The following is a 19166-nucleotide window of genomic DNA, read 5'->3' on the forward strand; positions in this document are numbered from 1 at the left end:
AAAATTCATTACTGACAGCTCCCTGCCTGGAATGTCTCTTGGGTGAGTTTCAGCCAAGACCTGGATTCACGTATTGGCAATGAGAGCACTTACCTTTCAGAGTCTTCTTAAGATGAGACAGAAGACCACCGAGTCGCTGAAGGTCAAAATAATCCACCTTCCCATTATAGAAGAGTTGAGGAGGGACATAGGCTTCTAAAACAGAGGAGGAAATTTGTTTTCCTCCACGTCCCATGCACAGGATCCACAAAGACATGTAAGGACCCCTAAAGCAGACCCCAGGATCCACATTTAGGACTAACACTTAGGGACAACTTCTCTTGTCATAAAAGCACAGGCCATYAAGGCAGAGGTGATTTCCACAATGGAGCTGGATCCATGCAGAGACAGGAGTAACCAAAGGCCATTGACAGCAAGTCTGCCAGCACTTCCTCCCTCCAGCCACAGTCACTGGGGTAAATGGGCAAAACTTGGCACCTCTCCACTTGGCTACTCCGGCTCTGTCACTTAGTCCCACAGGGATTGTAAGGCACTTACTGAATCTACAGAAAGGGTCAGCCTAAAGTAAGAAAATGGAAAGCCAAGCAGATCATGGCAGCACAGGTAAGTCGGGGTCTAAGGGTGGGAAAGCAACTGGCACTTGGTTTCCCCTTAATCCCACTGTTTGGGGAACCACAAAAACAGGCAAATTTCGTCCTCTAGACTCTGACTATAGGATCACTGAGCTGCCCTGCACAGACCCACTGGCAATAGCAAACTCTGGTTCACAGCAGACAGGGGGAATAGCAAACAGCACAGCTGTCCCTTTGCAAGTCTCAGATCTGGATGTTAACTGGAATAGATCCGTATACAGGAATTTCCCAGGGTGACAGAAAGCTCATTAGAGACCTAAAATTTCCAGCATCCTGGAAAGCACTGCCAAGAGGCAAACCTTGTCCTTACCACAGAAATGCCTGCAAAGCCTCTCCCCCAGGCCTCACCTTCACTGCTCAGGGCAGTTGGGGTCTTTGCCTTGTGGCCATCCCAGAAGAAGCGCAGGGCAGCGATCAGCCGGTGCAGGAAGCACACCATGTACTCTGGCGGGCACAACACAGTCAGGTTCTAGGGCAAGAATGAGAGTCCAGCATCAGGGCAGCTGTGAAAGTGCATCTTAGTCCAAAGGGCTACATAGGACAGGCAGAAACTTTTGTGTTCTCAGAGATGCTTGCTAGCCTCTCTAGCTTCCAGCTCTGGCAGAGAGCCCAGACGTGATGGTGGGCAGCAGCTTCCACCTCCAGGAAGTCTTGGACACTTGAACAACAAGCTGGTCTGACAGAGAAAGAGGGATCACACACAGTCCACCGTGAAAGGTGGGGGCTGATGATGAACACAGAGATGCAGGTGAAGGAAGGGTTTCCTACAACAGTGGATGCCTGCCTCCCAAAGCTTCAGGTCAACAGCCTTATCCAGGGCCAGAGARCAATCCTCATCCAGGCAGTGAAGAGGACGCTGAAACCAGCAGTCCCACTCTTTGGGGATATTCTGCCAGAGCAGCCCGAGGGACATTCAGCTCCCACCTAAGATTTGTCAAGGACCACTTTTCTACAAATCACTCCATAGGACTTGGAGAAGTTGCCTGATTTCTAGCCTCAGATCTTCYCCTCCTTTCTTGCTGCCATATCTGGACACCAGTGGATCAATCAGCCAGAAGGGCAGAATTCCCAGCCTCAAGGTACAGAGAGCCCTCAGGGCCAGGCTTGCAGGAAGGCTGGCCCTCTGACTCACCCCTCTGTTGCTAGCATTTTCCTGAAGAAACTTGCGGAATTTGTTTAGGAAGATGTATCTGGAGGCTTCCCCCTGGCAGAAGGAAAATCAGGTGGTAAATCTGTGCCTTGAAAAGCACGTCACATGAGGATACTGTTACAAAAGACGAACAGAGCACTTACCCCTCCTCTGTCCTTGTTGTTCAGCAGCAGCTTCAGAATCTGAACCTGGAGCCCTTCCACCACTAAAATGAGGACACACGTCTGCCATCAGAAAACAAGCACTGGAGAGCAACTACCCCTCTAACCCCAACTGCGGTACCAAGGGAAAGGCTACCTCCTCAGCAGAGGGGCCAGGAAGAACCAGTGACAGCAGAAAGCTTAATCCCACTGAGAATTTTCTCCTCCACCATCTAGGAATAAATTGATCCACAGCTGATAAACAATGCCCCTTTAGAGGAGTTTTGGTATACTCGTGCCTCATGATGGGATGTTGTAGGTCTGTGCAGTGGGGTCGCAGCACTCGGAATGTGCCATCAGAAAATAGCATGGCTGGCCCCCACCTCTGCAGCACAGCCTGTTCTGGCAGGAACATAGGAATACTTCAGGTAGTGAATGGGATTTGGACACAGCTCCTGGCTGCACAAAAGGGATCTTGGCAACTTCCCTCCTTCCTCACAAACCTTCAATGCGTTTCTTGAGCCGCTGGCAGCCTCTTTCATATGCCCGACGCCTCAACCTCTCCTCAGCACTCTCCTCCTTCACCTCCTTACTCTCCTTGCCCTGATTGGGGGACAGACACTAATTAGCAGGAGATCACTGCACAGGGAAAATGTTTTGCCAAAAGAGCACAAACTCCCTGAAAAAATGTGCCAGTGTGTGACTGCAGCTGGCAGCACACCTAAACAGACCATCCCCAGACTGGTAACAAGTAAGGGCAGGAGATCTTCTGAGGACAGCCCGGCCAACCTAGTGATTTCCTAAGTACTGTGAGGTTCCCTTCCAAACCTGTTGTCACAGTAAACTATCCCTCCTCCCCTGGTTAGCATCACACCTCAAACATTCTCTCTAAGGGGACGAAAAAGATGACAAGGCAGTGAACAAGCTACAGCTCTAACACAGCTCTGCAKCACCCTAATGCAGCTGGAAACATGGGCCGTCCGACTTCCTCAGCCAGAAAAAGATGCAGACAGCAGGCCACATTCCCTCAGCCTCCTCGGGGGATGTGCCTGTACTCACCTCCTTGGTGAAGCGATTTGGCCACCACGTGGTGGGAATGAGCTCCTGCAAACCTGCCTCCTCCACACGCAGCGGGCTCTTGATGTAGAAGAACACAACGGAACGGAGCACATCGAAGCTGTGCTGGAGTTAAAGCATGCACAGAAGCTACAACGGGAAAAGGTACAGGACATGTCTCCTGAGCTGTAGTGAGAGATCCCCTTCCAAGCCACCAGGGAAGATCCAGAGGCTTCTTCCCTGCAGAAGCCCCTCACGGCTATCACAGCAGCTGCCCAAATGCTACCATAGAGTTGGACTGCTCTGAAAGTRGCTTTCTTTTAGGGATGTAAGAGAGGTCAGTCAGGTAGAAATTAACTCCTCTGTGTTACTAGGATGTGAACTAAACAASACTGCTCCCTCTCCTCAAAGCAGGAGTTAGTAGGGAACGGTGTCCGGCAGAGGAGGCCTAAGAAATGACCTCCCAAGACACAGTGGCTTCTGCCTCCCCAGACCTACAGATCCTTGAAGTACCCTTGCCTGCATTATTGAGGGAAGGGAAAACTGAGACAGGAGGAGACACRAAGGATACAGAACATTGCTGAGTAGGTACTTCCTAGATTTCTCATGCTTCAAGACTGCAATGGTGAGCCGGAGGTAGTGGATCTAGTAAAACAGGAGAAGCAAAATTACTTCATCTGCAGAAGATAMAATTCTCCAATAGCTACAGTGTGAYAAAACTGMCATCTTTGGATCAAACAACCACAGAATCCAAAACATCATGTACCTTTGGACAAGGGGACATAACAGAAGCTGGCTAGTCACAGATTCCTGGGGATTCAGAAGTGCAAACTCACTTGTAATCCCAGGTCTGGGATGATGGGGGAGAACCTGTAAGCCCTCAGCAGGGACATCAGTAGCTGCTTGAGGCACTCATGCACTTCATACTCCTGAGAAAAAAAGAAATATATTGCAGAACAACAGCAAGGAGTCAGGAAACAGCTATAGCTCCCAGAGTGTGACTTTGGAAGGAAGCATTCATTTATGAACTGAAAAAGCAGGTGCTTTGAACCCACAGGATCCCTCTGACTCCACAGGAGAGAGAGTCCAAGCAGAAGTTGGTGCCAATGCTTTGCTACAGGAAACAAGTTTCTGCAAAAAGTCCAACCCCAAAGTCACCTACAAAAATCCGAAGTCCCAGGCCCCATTTGTTGGGCAGTCACCAGCCCTCTTATTCTCTGACTCTACCCAAGACACTTCTTTCCAGAAAGGAAGTTACTCTTTTGTAAATGTGATGATGGAAGGATTGTCTTTTTGAGTCCAAYTCACAGCCAACCAGCACAATGAGAACCAACTCTTTCACAAAAACAGCAGCCCTACCAGATGATCCAGTTTCACTGCTAAAGATGGTGGGCCTGAAGGAGTCATGACATTTTTCAATGGAACTTCTCATGGCAGCTGGCTGGGCTGGTGCCCACATCTGTTAACTGTTACCCCAAAGGGCAGGCGTGCTGTCTCCAAGTGACTGGCTCTGTGTAACCACCCAAGCACTCCAGCAGCAWCAGCTTCCAGCTGCCTCAAACAAGTGTCCCAGGAAGGAGTAAGCTCATCCAGCATGGACAAGAAGTGGAGTTGGAGGAGGATTTGCCCAGCAGTGCTGAAGGTGGTGAGAGTGCACTGCACATCTCTRCCCCAGTCCCACACACTCTGATCAATCACTTCAGCATGTGGCAGCGCTTAAGACCTCCACAGTCACATACACATTAATAACAGTCAAGACCATTCCTATTGATAAATTTGATGTCCCCAGAAGCAGGAAGTCATTCACCATCATCAGTTCCTTTAGCAGTAGGAGAAGCTTAGAAATGCCTGGTTAACTCACTGCCAGTGTCTGCATTCAACCCTCAGTGCCTGGGTGTGCAGCAGCAGCCAGATGAGCTAATTGAGAGGGTGGTCTACCACAAAGAAAAAAGAAGAGAAAGACACTGAACACTACCAGCATTTTCTAGGGAAGGTTCCTGTCCTCAGCACCTCCCAGGATCTCCCTGTGATCCCTAGGGAGGGAGCTGCACCCCAGCAACTCACCTCCATMAGAAGCCACATGAGATCTAGCAGCTGCTGAATAAGGGGGTGGGCTTCCACTGCCCCTCCTCGCTCAAGGATGCTCAACAGGAAGGTCATGAGCACATCTTCCACCAGGTACACCTTGCACTGAAGACAGAGAGCCAGGTCATTCTTCCATGGCACATCACTTCCCAGGAAAAGCTGGGGTTTACTTTGCCTTGCAAGAGCAATAACAAGCACTACGGAAGCTGGCAATGGGCAGGCAATACTCACCATAAGAGGGGAGAAATAATTGAAGATGTGAGCTAATGTAATCAACACTGTGGGCTCTCCCTGCAGCTGCCACATGGATGTGTCCTTCTCCACCAGCTTTCCCTCCTGCAACRACAAATCCAGAAAAACACATGGCTTGGATCCAGCCCAATCCACCTGCACACCAACAACTGAATGAACCACAGGCCTGGAGCAACCACTGCTGCTGTCCTATGCAGTAAAAATGTTGAATATGGGAATTTAGGATGGCAAAGAAACCCRGCCTATTCCTCTGGAAAGCTACAGTGCAGTCCATATGTCACTATCAACCACATGCAGGGGTTTGACACCGTTTTTCTAAAAAAAGGGTTACATTTACATGGTAGTTTGTAAATGGGAACACCTACAGATGAGGACAACTAGCAAAGCAGGCCTTCATTCAAGCCAAGACAAAGCATATGGCATTCCCTATGCTTTGGGCATAAACAGATATATCCCACCCTAGTGGAAAACAATGTTTCCAACAAACAGTGCCACAGCCAAAACAATCCTCAAGGCAGACCTGCCAGAATTTCACCACATTAGTGAATGGGACATTAGTAAAAAGTTTAGGATATGAACAAACTGCTTTCAAGGGTGCAAAATCAATTCCAGCAGTTCTGACACTGAAAAATATCACCTCTTGAATACTGGCAAGGAAACTTTATAGGACTGTGAACAACAAAGCCCAGTATGATTTAAATTAAGGCCTGGAACTATCAGGAAGCCCTTTTTGCAAGCCAAAGAGCTCCAGAGACACACACACATATCCCATGTAAAAGCGTGCAAGGATTTGGTCTCTCGGGTGTAGGGAAACATCCGAGCTGGCAGCTTGTGCCAGGGAGAGCAGAACCACGTTTCCCTCAGCATGGTGCCCCTCAGATCCACCCAGTGATGTCAGCCTACCGTCACATCTATTCCAACATGGATCACATTCTTCAAGTAGCCCAACAGCTTCCGAGCCTTCACCAGGTCTGCCACAGGAGGATCTTGCAAGGGCCGATAGCCTTCCACTGGATAAGTAGGGATGTGTTAAGGGAAAATGCAATCTGATCCTTTTAGGGCTTCTTTTGTCAGCGCAAGGAAAAGACTAAGTCTGCTTTACTTTATACCCAGTCACAGTTCAAACCACAGTACCTTCTGCATGACTGATAAGCCACAGGCTCTTATCCTCACTTCCTCAATACTGCAAGCAGCAAGTATTTCACACCACACTTCCACTTGGTGTGAAACGTTTCTCTCATCAGAAAGACCACCTGGAGCCCCCACTACAGCCATCAACAGGTACTGCCAGGACTGCACTGACAGGAGCTCCAGGCTTCAGTGTTCACACAGCAGCAGGCAACACTAATATCGTGTCAGAGGTCCTGTATGGCCGGGAGGTAAAAGCGACCAGTGGCCAAAAGGTTCAGCAGCATAGCAGCATTAGAGTTTCCAAAACTGCAGAGCAAGAACTTTGCAGGATTCTGAGTGCCTGGGAACACACGGCCCCCAGGTGTAGCAGCAGCTGCTGACTCAGAAMTGAAAGATACTCTCATTTCAGAAACTTGCGTTTATGTCCTGCAGTTCTGCTCCAGCTGAGCAGGTATCTGGCTCTTCTCTCCTTAACTCAGCTCTGCACACAAGTGCTGACAGCAGAAAGTGAACTGCAGTCAGGTGTGTACATTCTAGAGCTYCCAAAGATGGTCTCAGGACAAGCTCTTCTCCCTTCAGACCTCCTCTCCCCACACCTAAAGGATATCGGAGTGGACGACTTCCAAAGTTAAAAGCAACAGACTCTTTGAAGGAGAGGCTGATGGCAGGGAAATAAGCCATTCCAGCACCCCTTGTGATGTTATCAAAGGCAGTTCCCAGCGATATGCCATTCCTGAAAGAAGGAAAACCCACAAAGTTTTACTCACAGCAGAAGGGGTCTGAGGTCAGCTGGGCAATACAGATATTTGCAATCCCCTTTAGCAACTTGCCAACACAGACACACCAGTCAGTCATGCCTCCTGTCACTCTTAAGCACACAGGCAGATGTCACAGATCTGCTGAGTAGCAGCCATGGGAAACACACAGGCACTCCCATTTTCATATGAGCATGGGAAGGCACTGGAGTCTGGAAAATATGCAGAGCCCATTCAGCTTCAAGGGCAACCCAAATCCCTGTGAGATGATAACTAAAGCAKTAGAACATTTTAAAGCATGTGACTTTTTGGCCTCATCTGTTTAATGCTGGCAGCAATGAAGGATAATGCTTTCAATCTACTCCTCCATAAAAGATGACATGGACCATCTAAATGTTCTTAATTTCAACTGACTTGTTGCAGGCCAGGGCCAGAGAACAATTCTCATTGTGCATGGGARCTGGAAGCTGGAGATTTATCACCCTTTCCACAGCTCCTTGTGAATTTAGGTCAGGCAAGGTCTACATTGACCACAAAAGCAATCAATTAAAGCCAAGAGTGGCATTAAGCATCACAAGAGATGCCCTTCCCTCCAAAATCCTGGCAAACTTTATAAAGACTTTGTAGCCTGAGCACACTCATGCCAAATGCTCTCTACTGAACTGAACTGAATKGAACTGAGACCCAACAACCCATTCAGATGGTTTCTGAACACAAGGCAAAAAACAAAGGCCAGAACCACCAAGGAACATAAAGGGGAGAGGGCAGAAATAGGACTCAGCAACCTGCTGAGCAGCGAGGAAATCTTTCTGTTACACACAGACATAAACAAATCAGGGAACCAGGTAAAGATGCTTACAAGCAGAAAGCAATGGTGCCCTCATCRAGGTCTATCAGACAGCTGACAATGTCTCCTGCTGCCCAGGACTGTTGGAAAGGGAGAGAAGAGGTTAAACATATTTCCAGGGTCTTCCCACATCACAAGGAAGAATGCAATCCAACCAATCCACTGTGATTCAGGGTTGAAGAAGAGAGAGCTCCTYCTCCCAGCAGTTCACAGCATTTTCAGCCACTTCTGGAAGCTGCACATAAAGCYCCTGAGTGGGATCTTTTTTTCCTTCTGGCACCAGGAATATATATTAACCCMAACAATGCACCATGCTCTGATGTGCTACAGGGAATCAGAGCCTTCCAGAGACCAGCAGCAGAACTGTGCTGGGCATCAGTCTGCTGGGGTGCTAAACAAAGACAACATGTTGTCCAGCACCCCTAAAGTACAGACAAGTGCTGGTACACAGCCTCTCCAAGACCAGACTGAAACAGGAAGGAAGGCTTGAGGCATTTCACAAGGCCAAGCAGAATCCAGTGAGCAGGAGTCTTTCTCCTCCTTCCTCTCCACCCCATTCCTGAGGGACAGCYACTCACTTTGCCATAGTTTGTAGTAGTCACATTCCACTTTCGCACTCTGTTCCCATCATAGGCATATGAATCTGGTGTGTCCCCAACTCCTTCCTGCACCAAAGTATGAAAGAGGAGACTTAGACTAGACCAGGCATAGAGGATTCCTCTCATTGCAAGATAAACTTTAAGGGRAACAGGAGTACACAGCACACATACTCTGTCTCACTTTAGGAATGAATCTTGTGATCTTTGGTTCAGAGAAATACACCACTCCCTACTTATTTTTGGGTCAGAAGAGTACTGACATCTGACACTTCCAATTTCTGTCAAAGCGGCTCCCCAGAATGCCCATTACCTCCCTTCCCACATGTTGCAGAGTGACAAGTTAGTGAAACTTTGCAGCCGACATCCCTTTCCAGCATTAAACTTGCCACTCAGTGTCTGRGAAGAGCTGGCCTGGGCCTGGCTCTCCTGGGCAAAATAAGCCCTACAGCACCAGCTGCTAAGGGCCATCCCAAGGGACAGGCTACCAGCTCTGCAGACACACATTTTTTGGGGAAGGCACCAGCTGCAAGTCAACACGTAGCAGGGGCTACTTGCAGCAAGAGTACAGCAACACACGCAGTACAGGCTTTCATGCTGTGCACCATTCTGTGGACACAGAACAGAGAGTCTTGTAAAGACTCTTAAAACAGCAGGCCTGGCATTTCTAGTGTGTGTGTGGCATTTCTGGTGTGAATCCTSGCAGGGCACAGCACTAATGTGATGCTCCACAGTGGCCTAAAAAGCAGTGGAGGAGCATCCCCTAAAGTTGCTACATTACCTCCTGATTAAATCTGCAGTTGAGAGTACACCAGCCAATCTGCATGAGTCCCTGGGAGGAGATGAGCACCTCATAAATCCATTTCCCTAAAAGAAAAAGAGATGCCACAGTGAATTCCTCTTCCTTGACTCATTGCTAGAGAAGCAGAACCTGACAGAAATACATGCTGCACACAAAGGGGCTTCAGACCATCCCCAGGACTTCCCTCCCACCTGTTCACTCTGGCATCACACAAACCCCCACCTTCTGACTCCCTGGAAAAAACAGTGGATGAACTGGGGAAGAGGGTGCTCAAGATCTGGAACATATGCAAGATTTCCTGAGCTCTCTAGCTGTCTAACTCCCCATACACTCTTCCAGGGGTCTAAAAGCATTATTGGTTTATCTCCTTACCTTTATACACACACGTGGTGGCCCTGATGGACCCGAAGTTACTGTGACCAATCACCTGGATCAACAAACAAAAGATATTTTTTAACATCAGGCAAACTGATAGGCTTTTTCAGCCCTTCCCATTCCTGCTGTCCTAGCCTTCAAAACGAAAGAGAGATGGAGAGCTATCCACAAGGACAATAGAGACAAGAAGGGACATCTCCCYCACCCCAGCAGTTGTGCTTGGAGCCAACTGGCTCCAGAGAATCATTCAGATCCCTCCCACAGCTCATCTGTACTTGATAARCCCCAGTGAAGCACCCAGCATTACTTGGCAGAAGTACAAGGGCAATACACTGACAGACAGGTTCCCAGTGAATTGGGACAAAAGTGTATACAAAAGTGATTATGATATGGGGAAGATAAGAGAATCCTGCACAAGTTAAAACAAAACTGTAGATTCTAGGTGTCCAGACTAAAGGCCAGGATTGGCAGGTAACACGCTGTCTAGAAACTGAACCTTGTTAAATCCTGACYCTTGCCATCTTTGGACAGACTATGAAGAGGAAATTAATGTAGGAACAAGGAACTTGAACTCAAGCCAGTCCAATCCGTTCTGTGGGTCAGTTCTAGGTACAGCCAAAGGCAGCTACAGCAGGTGGTTAAAGGGAAAGGGGCAGCCTGCTTTGTTAGAGACTAAAAAGCTGGCATAGATTARGGAGGGAATGAACTCAAGAGCAGGGAGGGATGTGCTTGCTCAGTGAAAGTACAGAAATTACTTAAGTAGGAAAGGGTTAAATTCCAGTGGATTCTTTCAGCTGACTTTTTGCAGAGAAACAGCAGCTAAGGAGCAAGTAGGTAATCAGTGGAAACAAAGGAGAAAGGAAAACCTCAGCTTTAGCCTCTTCCCAGCCTTTTAAGAAGACCAGAAGAAAGGAAGAGGAACAGGAAAGCTGGCTGCTGGCCTTTCCTCTGCTTAACCAAGAGAGCCCCTGGGCCAGGGTAATCCCTTCACTTCCTCACAGCCCCACTCAGAGCTTGCAGAGACTTAGTGATACTGCTAGACCTTTTCCCAGGAGAGCTCATTTCCTCCAGGATCCTGCAGCTTTTGGGGCAGACTCCGTTTACACACTCTACTAAGCCACTGACAGGGATCTGTTACAATGAACARATCAAGAAGCTCCAGGTGCTTTTAGTCCCACAAGACCATTTTCTGCTGTGCCCAGCAACACACTCACCCCAAGTAAGTCGTCATCGACCAGCAGGAGCCCCTCAAAGCCACTGGTGTGGTCCAATACCACAGTGGAGGGACCGAGCCGGCCCTCTACTACTTGATCTGAAACAGGAGTTGCAGAAACCCATTAGGGAGAGCTGTGCAGGATTAACAGTGCACCCCGAGTGCTTCCAGCCAGACTGTGACAACACCTGGATTCTGCTACAGGGGAGGAAGATTAAGGTAGTGTTGAATATGTTAGACCTTGAGAACCTCAGAAAAGGTGAGAGATTTAAAAGAAAGTCATCGCAGCAACTCAGCCATGTAGTATTCAGGACACATTACRTTTTCCACATCACCTGAAAATTTCATTTTGACAAAATTCAAAGACTAAAAGCTGTGCCAAATGTTTGGCCAACATGTCACACTTAGCTTGCAGCCAGCAAGAAAAAATTGCCTTTCTAGGAGGAGAGCCAGGTTGTATCTTGCCACATCCTGATTCATTCAGAGAAACAATGCTACTACGAACACAGGGAACAGCCTGAGGCCCAAAGTGAACACCTGCAATGGAGACCACTGGTAAAAACTGTCAACAAGCCTCTGCATCTCCCACTGAGGAGAGCACTACACACTCCCAGTCAAAGCAATGGCTCTGCATATCATTAGCAGTAAAATACCACCAACATTTTCCCCAAAACTGCTTTTCCAGACATTTTAGTCTGGAAATATGCCTCCTTCTGCAAACAAACCTGCTGCAGGGCCGRCTGATGAGCCCCTCACAGGCAGGACTTACAGATACAATAAATTAGAGCATAGGGTGGTAGAACAGTGCTCACTCAGGGAAATGCCTTTCATGATACAACTTGTCCTTCCCAATTCAGGAACACAAGCAAGAAGCACTAACTGAACAGGCACGCAGTATCTCCTACCTCTACTGTCTTCAGAGCCATTCTCCTCTGCCAGCAAGCGCTCAAGGTGCTCCTGCAGATTCTGGAACGTCAGGTGCTTCCTAGGGAATAAACACACAGGAGCTGTTCAAAAACTCTGTCTCTAGTTTTTTAAGAGTTGTAGAGAGACGTGATCTGTGAAGTTCTGTCAATCAGTTTCATGTCATGAATCTAAGGAATTTGCTGTCCAGTGTGTTGGGGCAGTGAATGAAGGAAGGACCAAAACACAGCAAGAATAAGCCAAGTAATTAACAAAGAAACTTATAGTCTTCGGTGTGCTCAGGAGTGTTTAGTGGCAGTAAGAAAACTGTGGTACAAGGCATCAATAAACCAGATACCAACAACTGAAACTACCACCAACTATGGACCACAACTGTGCTGCAGTCAGCATCATACAAACATGGCAGGATTTCTTTTTTTCCCTGAAGTATTTTACAATACAAAAGAAGAGAGAGTACCACAGCAGCAACTGTAGCAGTTCAGACAAAGGCCAGGCTAGCCCAGCATCCTCTCTGTGACAACAGCTAAAACCATTTTGTTTTCATAGAGGAGCTTCTCACGTACCCTTTGGGCCAGTGTTCTAGAGAACTTACTGCTCTCCCTTAGTTCTCCTCTTTCAAGGCTAGTTTACTTAGCTGATCCTTGCACAAGAGCCTCCTTCGACTGAGAAAATCACCAGTTGTTCCTATCCCTATTTCCCATTTCCAAATCCATTTGGGGAATAAATTCTCACTTCTCCAGGACTTGGGATTTCCCTAAGACTGGTGAGAGATATTGTGAAAGCCTGATGGAATGTGAAGATGCAAAATGAAATCGAAGAATCAGTTTTGTTTGGCATGAGAAGGGGAGAGGTGGCTTCAGTGAAGCTGCTTAACCAGCACTGGCATGGAGGAGGAGTTCTGGAAGGAGGGTGGAAGAGCATGAGACAGGCAGAGAGATGTCTGTAATGAGCTCCTCTATGAAGAATTCAGGCCTCTGAAGGCAAGATGTCATACCATAAAAGTTGCTCTCACATGGCAAATGTTATTTCTAAGACCTCTATGACTGCTACTGGGCTTTCTACMAAGTAGTCACATCCAGGGAAAAAAGATGGGAGGCAGGAAGAAAGAGAGAGAGACCACTCCAACAAACTATAAGTTCTGTGCATTCAAGTCATTAATCACCAGACAAAGAAATCAGAAATATTGAAAACCAAAATGCTCAGGCAGATGGACTGTTCCAAGGCTTGCTGGCAGGAGAGCTTGTGGTAAAGTAACATGACCCACTTTGCCTCCCCCGCACCATCACCCCGGCTCACCAAGAGCCAGAGGGCCAAGAACTATTTATAGCAGCTCTGAGCTCACGTTGGAGCTGGCAGTCCTAAGTATAGCCCGTGGAATGTGACCCCAGCCACGCTGCAGCACTGCCAACCAGCAGGAGCCACAGGCTCTGCCACACTCCTACCTGCCCTGAACCTGTCTGACTTGCCTCTGGCAAAAGAGGTGCAAGAGGAATTCTTCTCATCCAACACTACAAGTTTCTGGGATACAAGGTGAAGGAGAACTGAAAATAAATAGGAAAAAAGCAGTAACTAAACAGGACTTTTGTGTTTCTTTTCCTTTGGTGACTCCTAATAAAAGTACTAGCAGTCCCACAGCCTGAAAAATGTATGATATTGTCTGGATCAGTAACAGTCTTGACTTTAGTTTACAGAGAACTAACAACATATTTTCAATTCCTGCACCTGAAACCTGTGCATTTTGCACTTCATTACAAGCAAAGGGGGAACAGGTACAATCAGGTGAATGCCTACTTAATTCAAAAATATTGCCTAGTGATGTTGTGGACAGGATTTTTCATGCAAAAAAAAATCCTTCCTAGCAAGCCCCAAGTTTGAAAAAACCATTAAAAAAGCAGRCCTCAGAGTTGTTTCTGTAACATGGAGCTGCTGTGCTTTTAACAAAGATCACTGTGTGGCACTAAAAGATCTTTCCTTTCACGCAGTGCTGTTTATCTGGAGRTGGCATCGCTTTTCACCTGGGCAGTGAGAAGTCTGATACCTGTAGGCAGCTGCAGACTGGTTCCCATCAGCACTGGTAAAGACTCGATGCAGATAATCATTCAGCAGCCTGCTGTTCACGATCCCTTGGGAAAAACAGAAAGGAAATAAGATTAGGGAGTCTGGGATAAATTCACATTCCTTTCATATACAAGCAAGAAATTGGTAACTATGGGAAAATGAAGTTCATGTTTGCTGATCAACACAGTGGAAAATGCAACTTCAAGTAGTCATTCATCACCTTWCTGTCCTCACTAGCAGAACCAGAGTCCAACATTATTGAGAGCATCTCCCCAACAAAGGCTCTTTCCAATTTGAGCAGCTCTGCCATAGCAACTGGGAGCCTATAAATTGCTCCACACAGGTGGAAGCATATCCTCAGGAATCTTGTTATGCCACTTCCTGATAAAGCAACTCCAAAACCTGGAAGTAGGAATTCAATTTTATAAAAAAAAAGAAATCTTAACACTACTGCAATTCCTGATGTCCTATTGATACTCAGGATGTCTCTTAATCRCACTAAAAGATGCTGAGATGGATAAACTACACGTGCAGTTCACCTCATGTAACCCAGAACCATCTTCAGTGATGTGTACCTCACCTTCACTAAAGAGCCTCTAGTGTCACACTGATGCAGCATTCCTTGTTTCTGAGTGCAACAGTGCCCTCAAAKGCCAGATCTGTGGTCTCATAAGCACACTTGTGCTGGACTGGTGACTCCAAGAAAAAAACAGACTGCCTGGCAGGTACCAGAATTTCCCAGAAAAGGATTAATTTGAGAATTTGACAAGCTGCTTATTCTGGAAGGGGAACTCCCTCTACCAGATGAGTCTCAAATCAGATGGCAGATAGGCAATGCAACAGTCTCCAGCYTTATGAGGCAGGGCTGCGTGCTGAAGAAAAGGCTCTGTGACATGAACTTCTGGAGTCCTTAGTACTGCAGAAATGTCCTTCCAAAATCTCATCTCAGTTTGGGGATTTACTCAGTTTCAGCCCCCCTCACCTCACACTAGYAAAGTTAATGGCAGCTGGAAAGCAGCTGATCTCAAGCAAGGCAAGGGATGCTCCCCGGATCCACAGTGCTCCTGATTTCACATGGCATGTACAAGCCCCTACCTGTGACCTTGGACTTCTCTGGCTCAGTGCTCAGCCTGTAATTCTTCCTTGAGAAAGCTGTCCCAGCACCTCTCGACGTCATTCTTCACAGGCACCACTTCCAAAGCGGACATAAGATGGGGAGATGCTTAGAACAAAGCCTTCTGGGGAGGATACTGCCTTTAGACTTCTCCCTTTCTTGGAGGTTGGTTTACCTGAATTAAACAACAGGGATAAGCCAAAAAATAGCCAGAGTATTTCCATGTCCTAATGACATTATACAAGAGCCCCAAACCAACTAATTGCTGACCCTGTTCTCAGTCTCACCTGTCCAACAGCTCCTGTCCAAAACCTTCCCAAAGCAGAYGAACCATTAAGCCACACACACACACAAACCCCACTCCAAACAAAGGCATGGGCACAACCCAGCCAGAAACCCAGACAATCTTTGCACCAAGCTTGGGCCAGAAACACTGAGCCAGCACAGGGCCACAGCCACCACCACTGCCAAACACCTCTGAAACTGGGCACCATGTCACACTGCTGCTCACGTCCTGACAAAACACTTCTGCCTCTCTCTTCCACTCTGTGTTCTTTTGGACAGCAATATGTGCCTGGTTAATCTTCTGTTTAACAGGTGTTTAGATTATTCCACTATCCAAAAGAGAAAGGAATGAGACAAATGCACATGGACTGACTACAATAGAATATCACTGACTATAAAGTGAAAGACCCAGCTATCGGAGTCACGGGGACAAAAGCAGACAGAGATAACAGCATGCAATAGTGTTAACAAGTGAAAATCTACCACAAGACTAGAGATTCRGGAGCCTTCCTGGTATCACTAGAATGCTACCAGAGCTGACATGTGCCAGGACAAAAAGAATACGTTCAAGTGGCTAGTTCCATCCAACTCCMAAATGTTAGATTATACCCATCTCCTGTTTCCAACTGGCCCAATAGCCAATTACCACTAGAAGACTCTCCCTGGGCTTCCATCTGTCAAAGTACGTCATGACACACAGAGCAACAGGAAGATGCAACAGGAGCAAGGGCTGCAGGAATTAAATGTTTGTTGGCAGTCTCACACAGAGCAGAAATTAAGGTGAACCCAAGAAAAGTTAATGATTCCAGAAAAGGAGTGCCAAGTGACACAAGTGCCACAGCAACCCCAAATCACCAGAGCTTCAGCTAGACTTAGGAAAGGTTTTCCTAAGGCCCCTTTCCTCAGGACCACCACAGCAGGCAGCAGCGGAGCAGCACTGCCCAGCCTCCCTCCTGCAGCACTGCTGAGCAAAATAGCGAGAACAAAGCAAAAACCAGGCTGAATCAAAGGCCCTGAATTACCTGCGTCAGGAACCCAAAACAATAGATAAAGCAATAAACAGAAACATATCGTTTACTACCAAAGCAGAGTAGACAGCACAATGTGTACTATCCTAAAAGTACTTGAAACATGACATGATTTCACCTCTGTCAGGACAAGTTAAAAACACCCGAGGGCAGTCAGGACTGTCCACAGCTCTTCAGAAGGGCAGGGCAAAAACAACCTGAAAGCCCAAAGCACAGCATGCAACACGGCCACACTGGCACCATATTAGATGCACTGCTGGCACTACTGCAGTGCCAGGGTGTTTGCTCAGATGGAGCAGATGCTCCTTTCAACAGGTCAGAGAGAGGGCAGAGCAGGGGRACACACATCTGCCCCACATTCGATTCACAGAAAGATGTCCTGCACCGAGCCTGGCCCCAGGCTGAAGTTCCTTCTCTAGGCAAAGGCAAGCAGCTTGCAGCAGCAGGGCAGAACACACAACACAGGGGAACACAGATCTTAAGTGGAGGCGACTGGAGGCAGGCRAGGAGGCCGAGAAGCCAGGCCGGCCAACACAACTTTGTCTGGCAGCCAAGCCCCGAGACTCGCAGCAGGCAAAGGGAAACAGCACAGCCCAGCACAGATCACAAAACTGCCCTRCCTTCATCCCACGCGTGGGTCTCCGTGGCACCCCAGCCTGCCGGTACCCCCAACCCACAACACCGAGCAGCACTGCCGTGCTTACACCCAGGAATCGGCCCCAAAGCCGGGCTCACCTCGCAGCCGAGGCGGGCAGAATGCCCCGAGCCCAGCGGCGCCCCAGAACCAGAGACACCCCCTAAACCTGGCGGCACTCCCTGCAGCCACAGACACCCCAAACCCGGAAGGGCCCTTCACGCTCACAAACAGCCCAAACCTGAGATTCTCCCTACACCTGTCCACAGCCCGCGAGGCGCGGCAGCCATCCCCCGATCGGGAGGCTCCCGCACAGCCGGACGACACTCCCCGAGCCGGCCGAGCCCCGAGCCCCCCCGTGGCCCCGAGGGAGCCCCCGCGCTGCCGGGACCGGGCCCCGCGGCCGCCGCACTCACCGCCGGCCCGGCCGCGCCGCCGCCGCCGCCGCTACGGCGACTCGCGAGGGCCATGGCGGGCGGGCGGGACGCGTTGCCGGGAGACGGGCGGGACCCTCTCCGCGCTCGGGCAGGGCCGGGCTGGAGTGCCCTGCCCGTGGAAGGGCAAGGGGCAGAGACAACCCCGGTGCTTGTGTGAACTTCTCTCGAGGAAACCGAGCAGGGTCGGGGCCGGCGGGACGCGAAGCTATCGGCCGGGGAGCTGGGCAGTCGGCCAAGGCCAGCCCGCACTAGGAAGGCGAGGCAGGTGCTGCCGACCCCCGGGGAGACAACAACCCTTCTGGGCCCAGCCCCRAATGCTCTCCCTGGAGAGACAGGAGGAGGACGAGGAAGCTAACACATGAGCGTTGAGCCTCCCAGTGCACTTTATGGTGCCGGTGGAGTGGGATCAGGGCCAGCACTGGGGGACGGTGCAYAGCAGGTCCTGCGGCGGTGTCCGGGCTGGCTGTGGGCAGTCTGGGCCTGACTTTGCAAGCGGGAGCTGTATTGGATCCACATGGGCCCAGGGAGCATGGACTGGAGCATCTGACACTTTCAAGATATAAACAAAGAGTCACAGAATGATTTGGGGTGTAAGGAACCTGAAAGATAATCTAATTCCATCTCCCTGCATGGGCAGGGGCGCCTTCCACTACACCAGGTGGCTCCAAGCTCCATCCAGTCTGGCCTTGAACACTTCCAGGGATGGGGCAGCCATAGCTTCTCCAGGCAACCCGTGCCAGGGCCTCACCACCCTCACAGGCAAGAACTTCTTCCTAGTATCTAATCTCAACCTACTCACTTTCAGTGTGAAGCCATTCTCCCTTATCCTGTCACTCCAGGCTTTTGTAAATTTTCGTGGCCTCCTCTSAACTTGCTCCAACAGCCCCACACCCTTCCTGTGCTGGGGACCCCAGGGCACAGCAGGTGAGAGCCTGGCAAGACCAGGGAGATTTGTACCAGGTGAGATTTGCCAGAGTTTAGCCCAGACCCCAAGAAAGAAAGCGCAGCTTTTCAAACCAGCTCTGGGACAAGGAAGAGGCCCCAAGCTGTCCCTGATGGGGCTGCTGGACTCTTTCCAGCACTGCTTCATCTGTGSCAAGAGTGGGGCCACCATCACCTGCTGCAAGGAGGACTGTGGCCAGAGTTTCCACCTGCCCTGTGCCAAGGAGGGTGGCTGTGTCACCCAGTACATAACCCCATACAGGTACCTGCTCTCCCCTCCTGGTTGACCCAGGGAAGGACCCAGCACCTGTCACTTTGCCCATCCTTTTTCCCACCAGGTCCTCTGCTGTGCACACTGCCCARAGCAGAAAGTGGAGGCCACTCCGGAGCCGGGCACYGAATGCCCCATCTGCATGGAGCCTGTGGAGGATAGAAAGACCTACAGCACCATGGTGAGCCCACTGTGCAAAAGGGCCTGGTTCCACAGGGACTGCATCCAGAAACAGGCTATCCATTCTGTATTCTCTGGCTTCTGCTGTCAATATTGTCAAAATTATTATCAGTTTCTGATGGAAGTGTTCATAATGGGGATCTGAATCCCCAGGAGTTTGGTATTTTTTCTTCATTGCTCACAATGTAGGAAGGAGCATGTGCTGTGCTGTGCCAAGACCTGCCTCAGCAGTCCTGGCCCTGTACCATTCCATCAGTCC

General features: G+C 49.1%; 1 protein-coding gene across 4 annotated transcripts in view; it reads right to left on the reverse strand.

The window, feature by feature from the left end:
• Nucleotides 1–17573, reverse strand: part of RNF123 (ring finger protein 123) — a 47739-nt gene extending 30166 nt beyond the window's left edge. Inside the window, exons 1-21 of one of the 4 annotated variants that reach the window (XM_057368060.1) lie at nt 17494–17573; nt 15112–15305; nt 13997–14081; nt 11940–12019; nt 11036–11133; nt 9819–9873; nt 9426–9511; nt 8627–8713; nt 8061–8128; nt 7054–7179; nt 6219–6333; nt 5295–5399; nt 5043–5168; nt 3815–3907; nt 3550–3623; nt 2982–3099; nt 2426–2525; nt 1926–1987; nt 1765–1836; nt 981–1101; nt 94–195 (exon numbers count right to left, since the gene is read on the reverse strand). In XM_057368060.1, the coding sequence (XP_057224043.1) occupies nt 94–195; nt 981–1101; nt 1765–1836; nt 1926–1987; nt 2426–2525; nt 2982–3099; nt 3550–3623; nt 3815–3907; nt 5043–5168; nt 5295–5399; nt 6219–6333; nt 7054–7179; nt 8061–8128; nt 8627–8713; nt 9426–9511; nt 9819–9873; nt 11036–11133; nt 11940–12019; nt 13997–14081; nt 15112–15193 (1855 nt within the window). In that variant the 5' untranslated portion in view covers nt 15194–15305; nt 17494–17573. Of the gene's footprint in view, nt 1–93; nt 196–980; nt 1102–1764; nt 1837–1925; nt 1988–2425; nt 2526–2981; nt 3100–3549; nt 3624–3814; nt 3908–5042; nt 5169–5294; nt 5400–6218; nt 6334–7053; nt 7180–8060; nt 8129–8626; nt 8714–9425; nt 9512–9818; nt 9874–11035; nt 11134–11939; nt 12020–13996; nt 14082–15111; nt 15306–15417; nt 16214–17178; nt 17306–17336; nt 17418–17493 lie in introns of those variants that run through there. The other 3 variants (XM_057368061.1, XM_057368062.1, XM_057368064.1) reach the window with 3 other exon arrangements.
• Nucleotides 17574–19166: the final 1593 nt, after the last annotated feature.

Source organism: Malurus melanocephalus, unplaced genomic scaffold (genome assembly GCF_030028575.1).
Source record: "Malurus melanocephalus ecotype Western Australia unplaced genomic scaffold, MMel_1.1 scaffold_87, whole genome shotgun sequence".
Lineage (NCBI taxonomy): Eukaryota > Metazoa > Chordata > Aves > Passeriformes > Maluridae > Malurus > Malurus melanocephalus.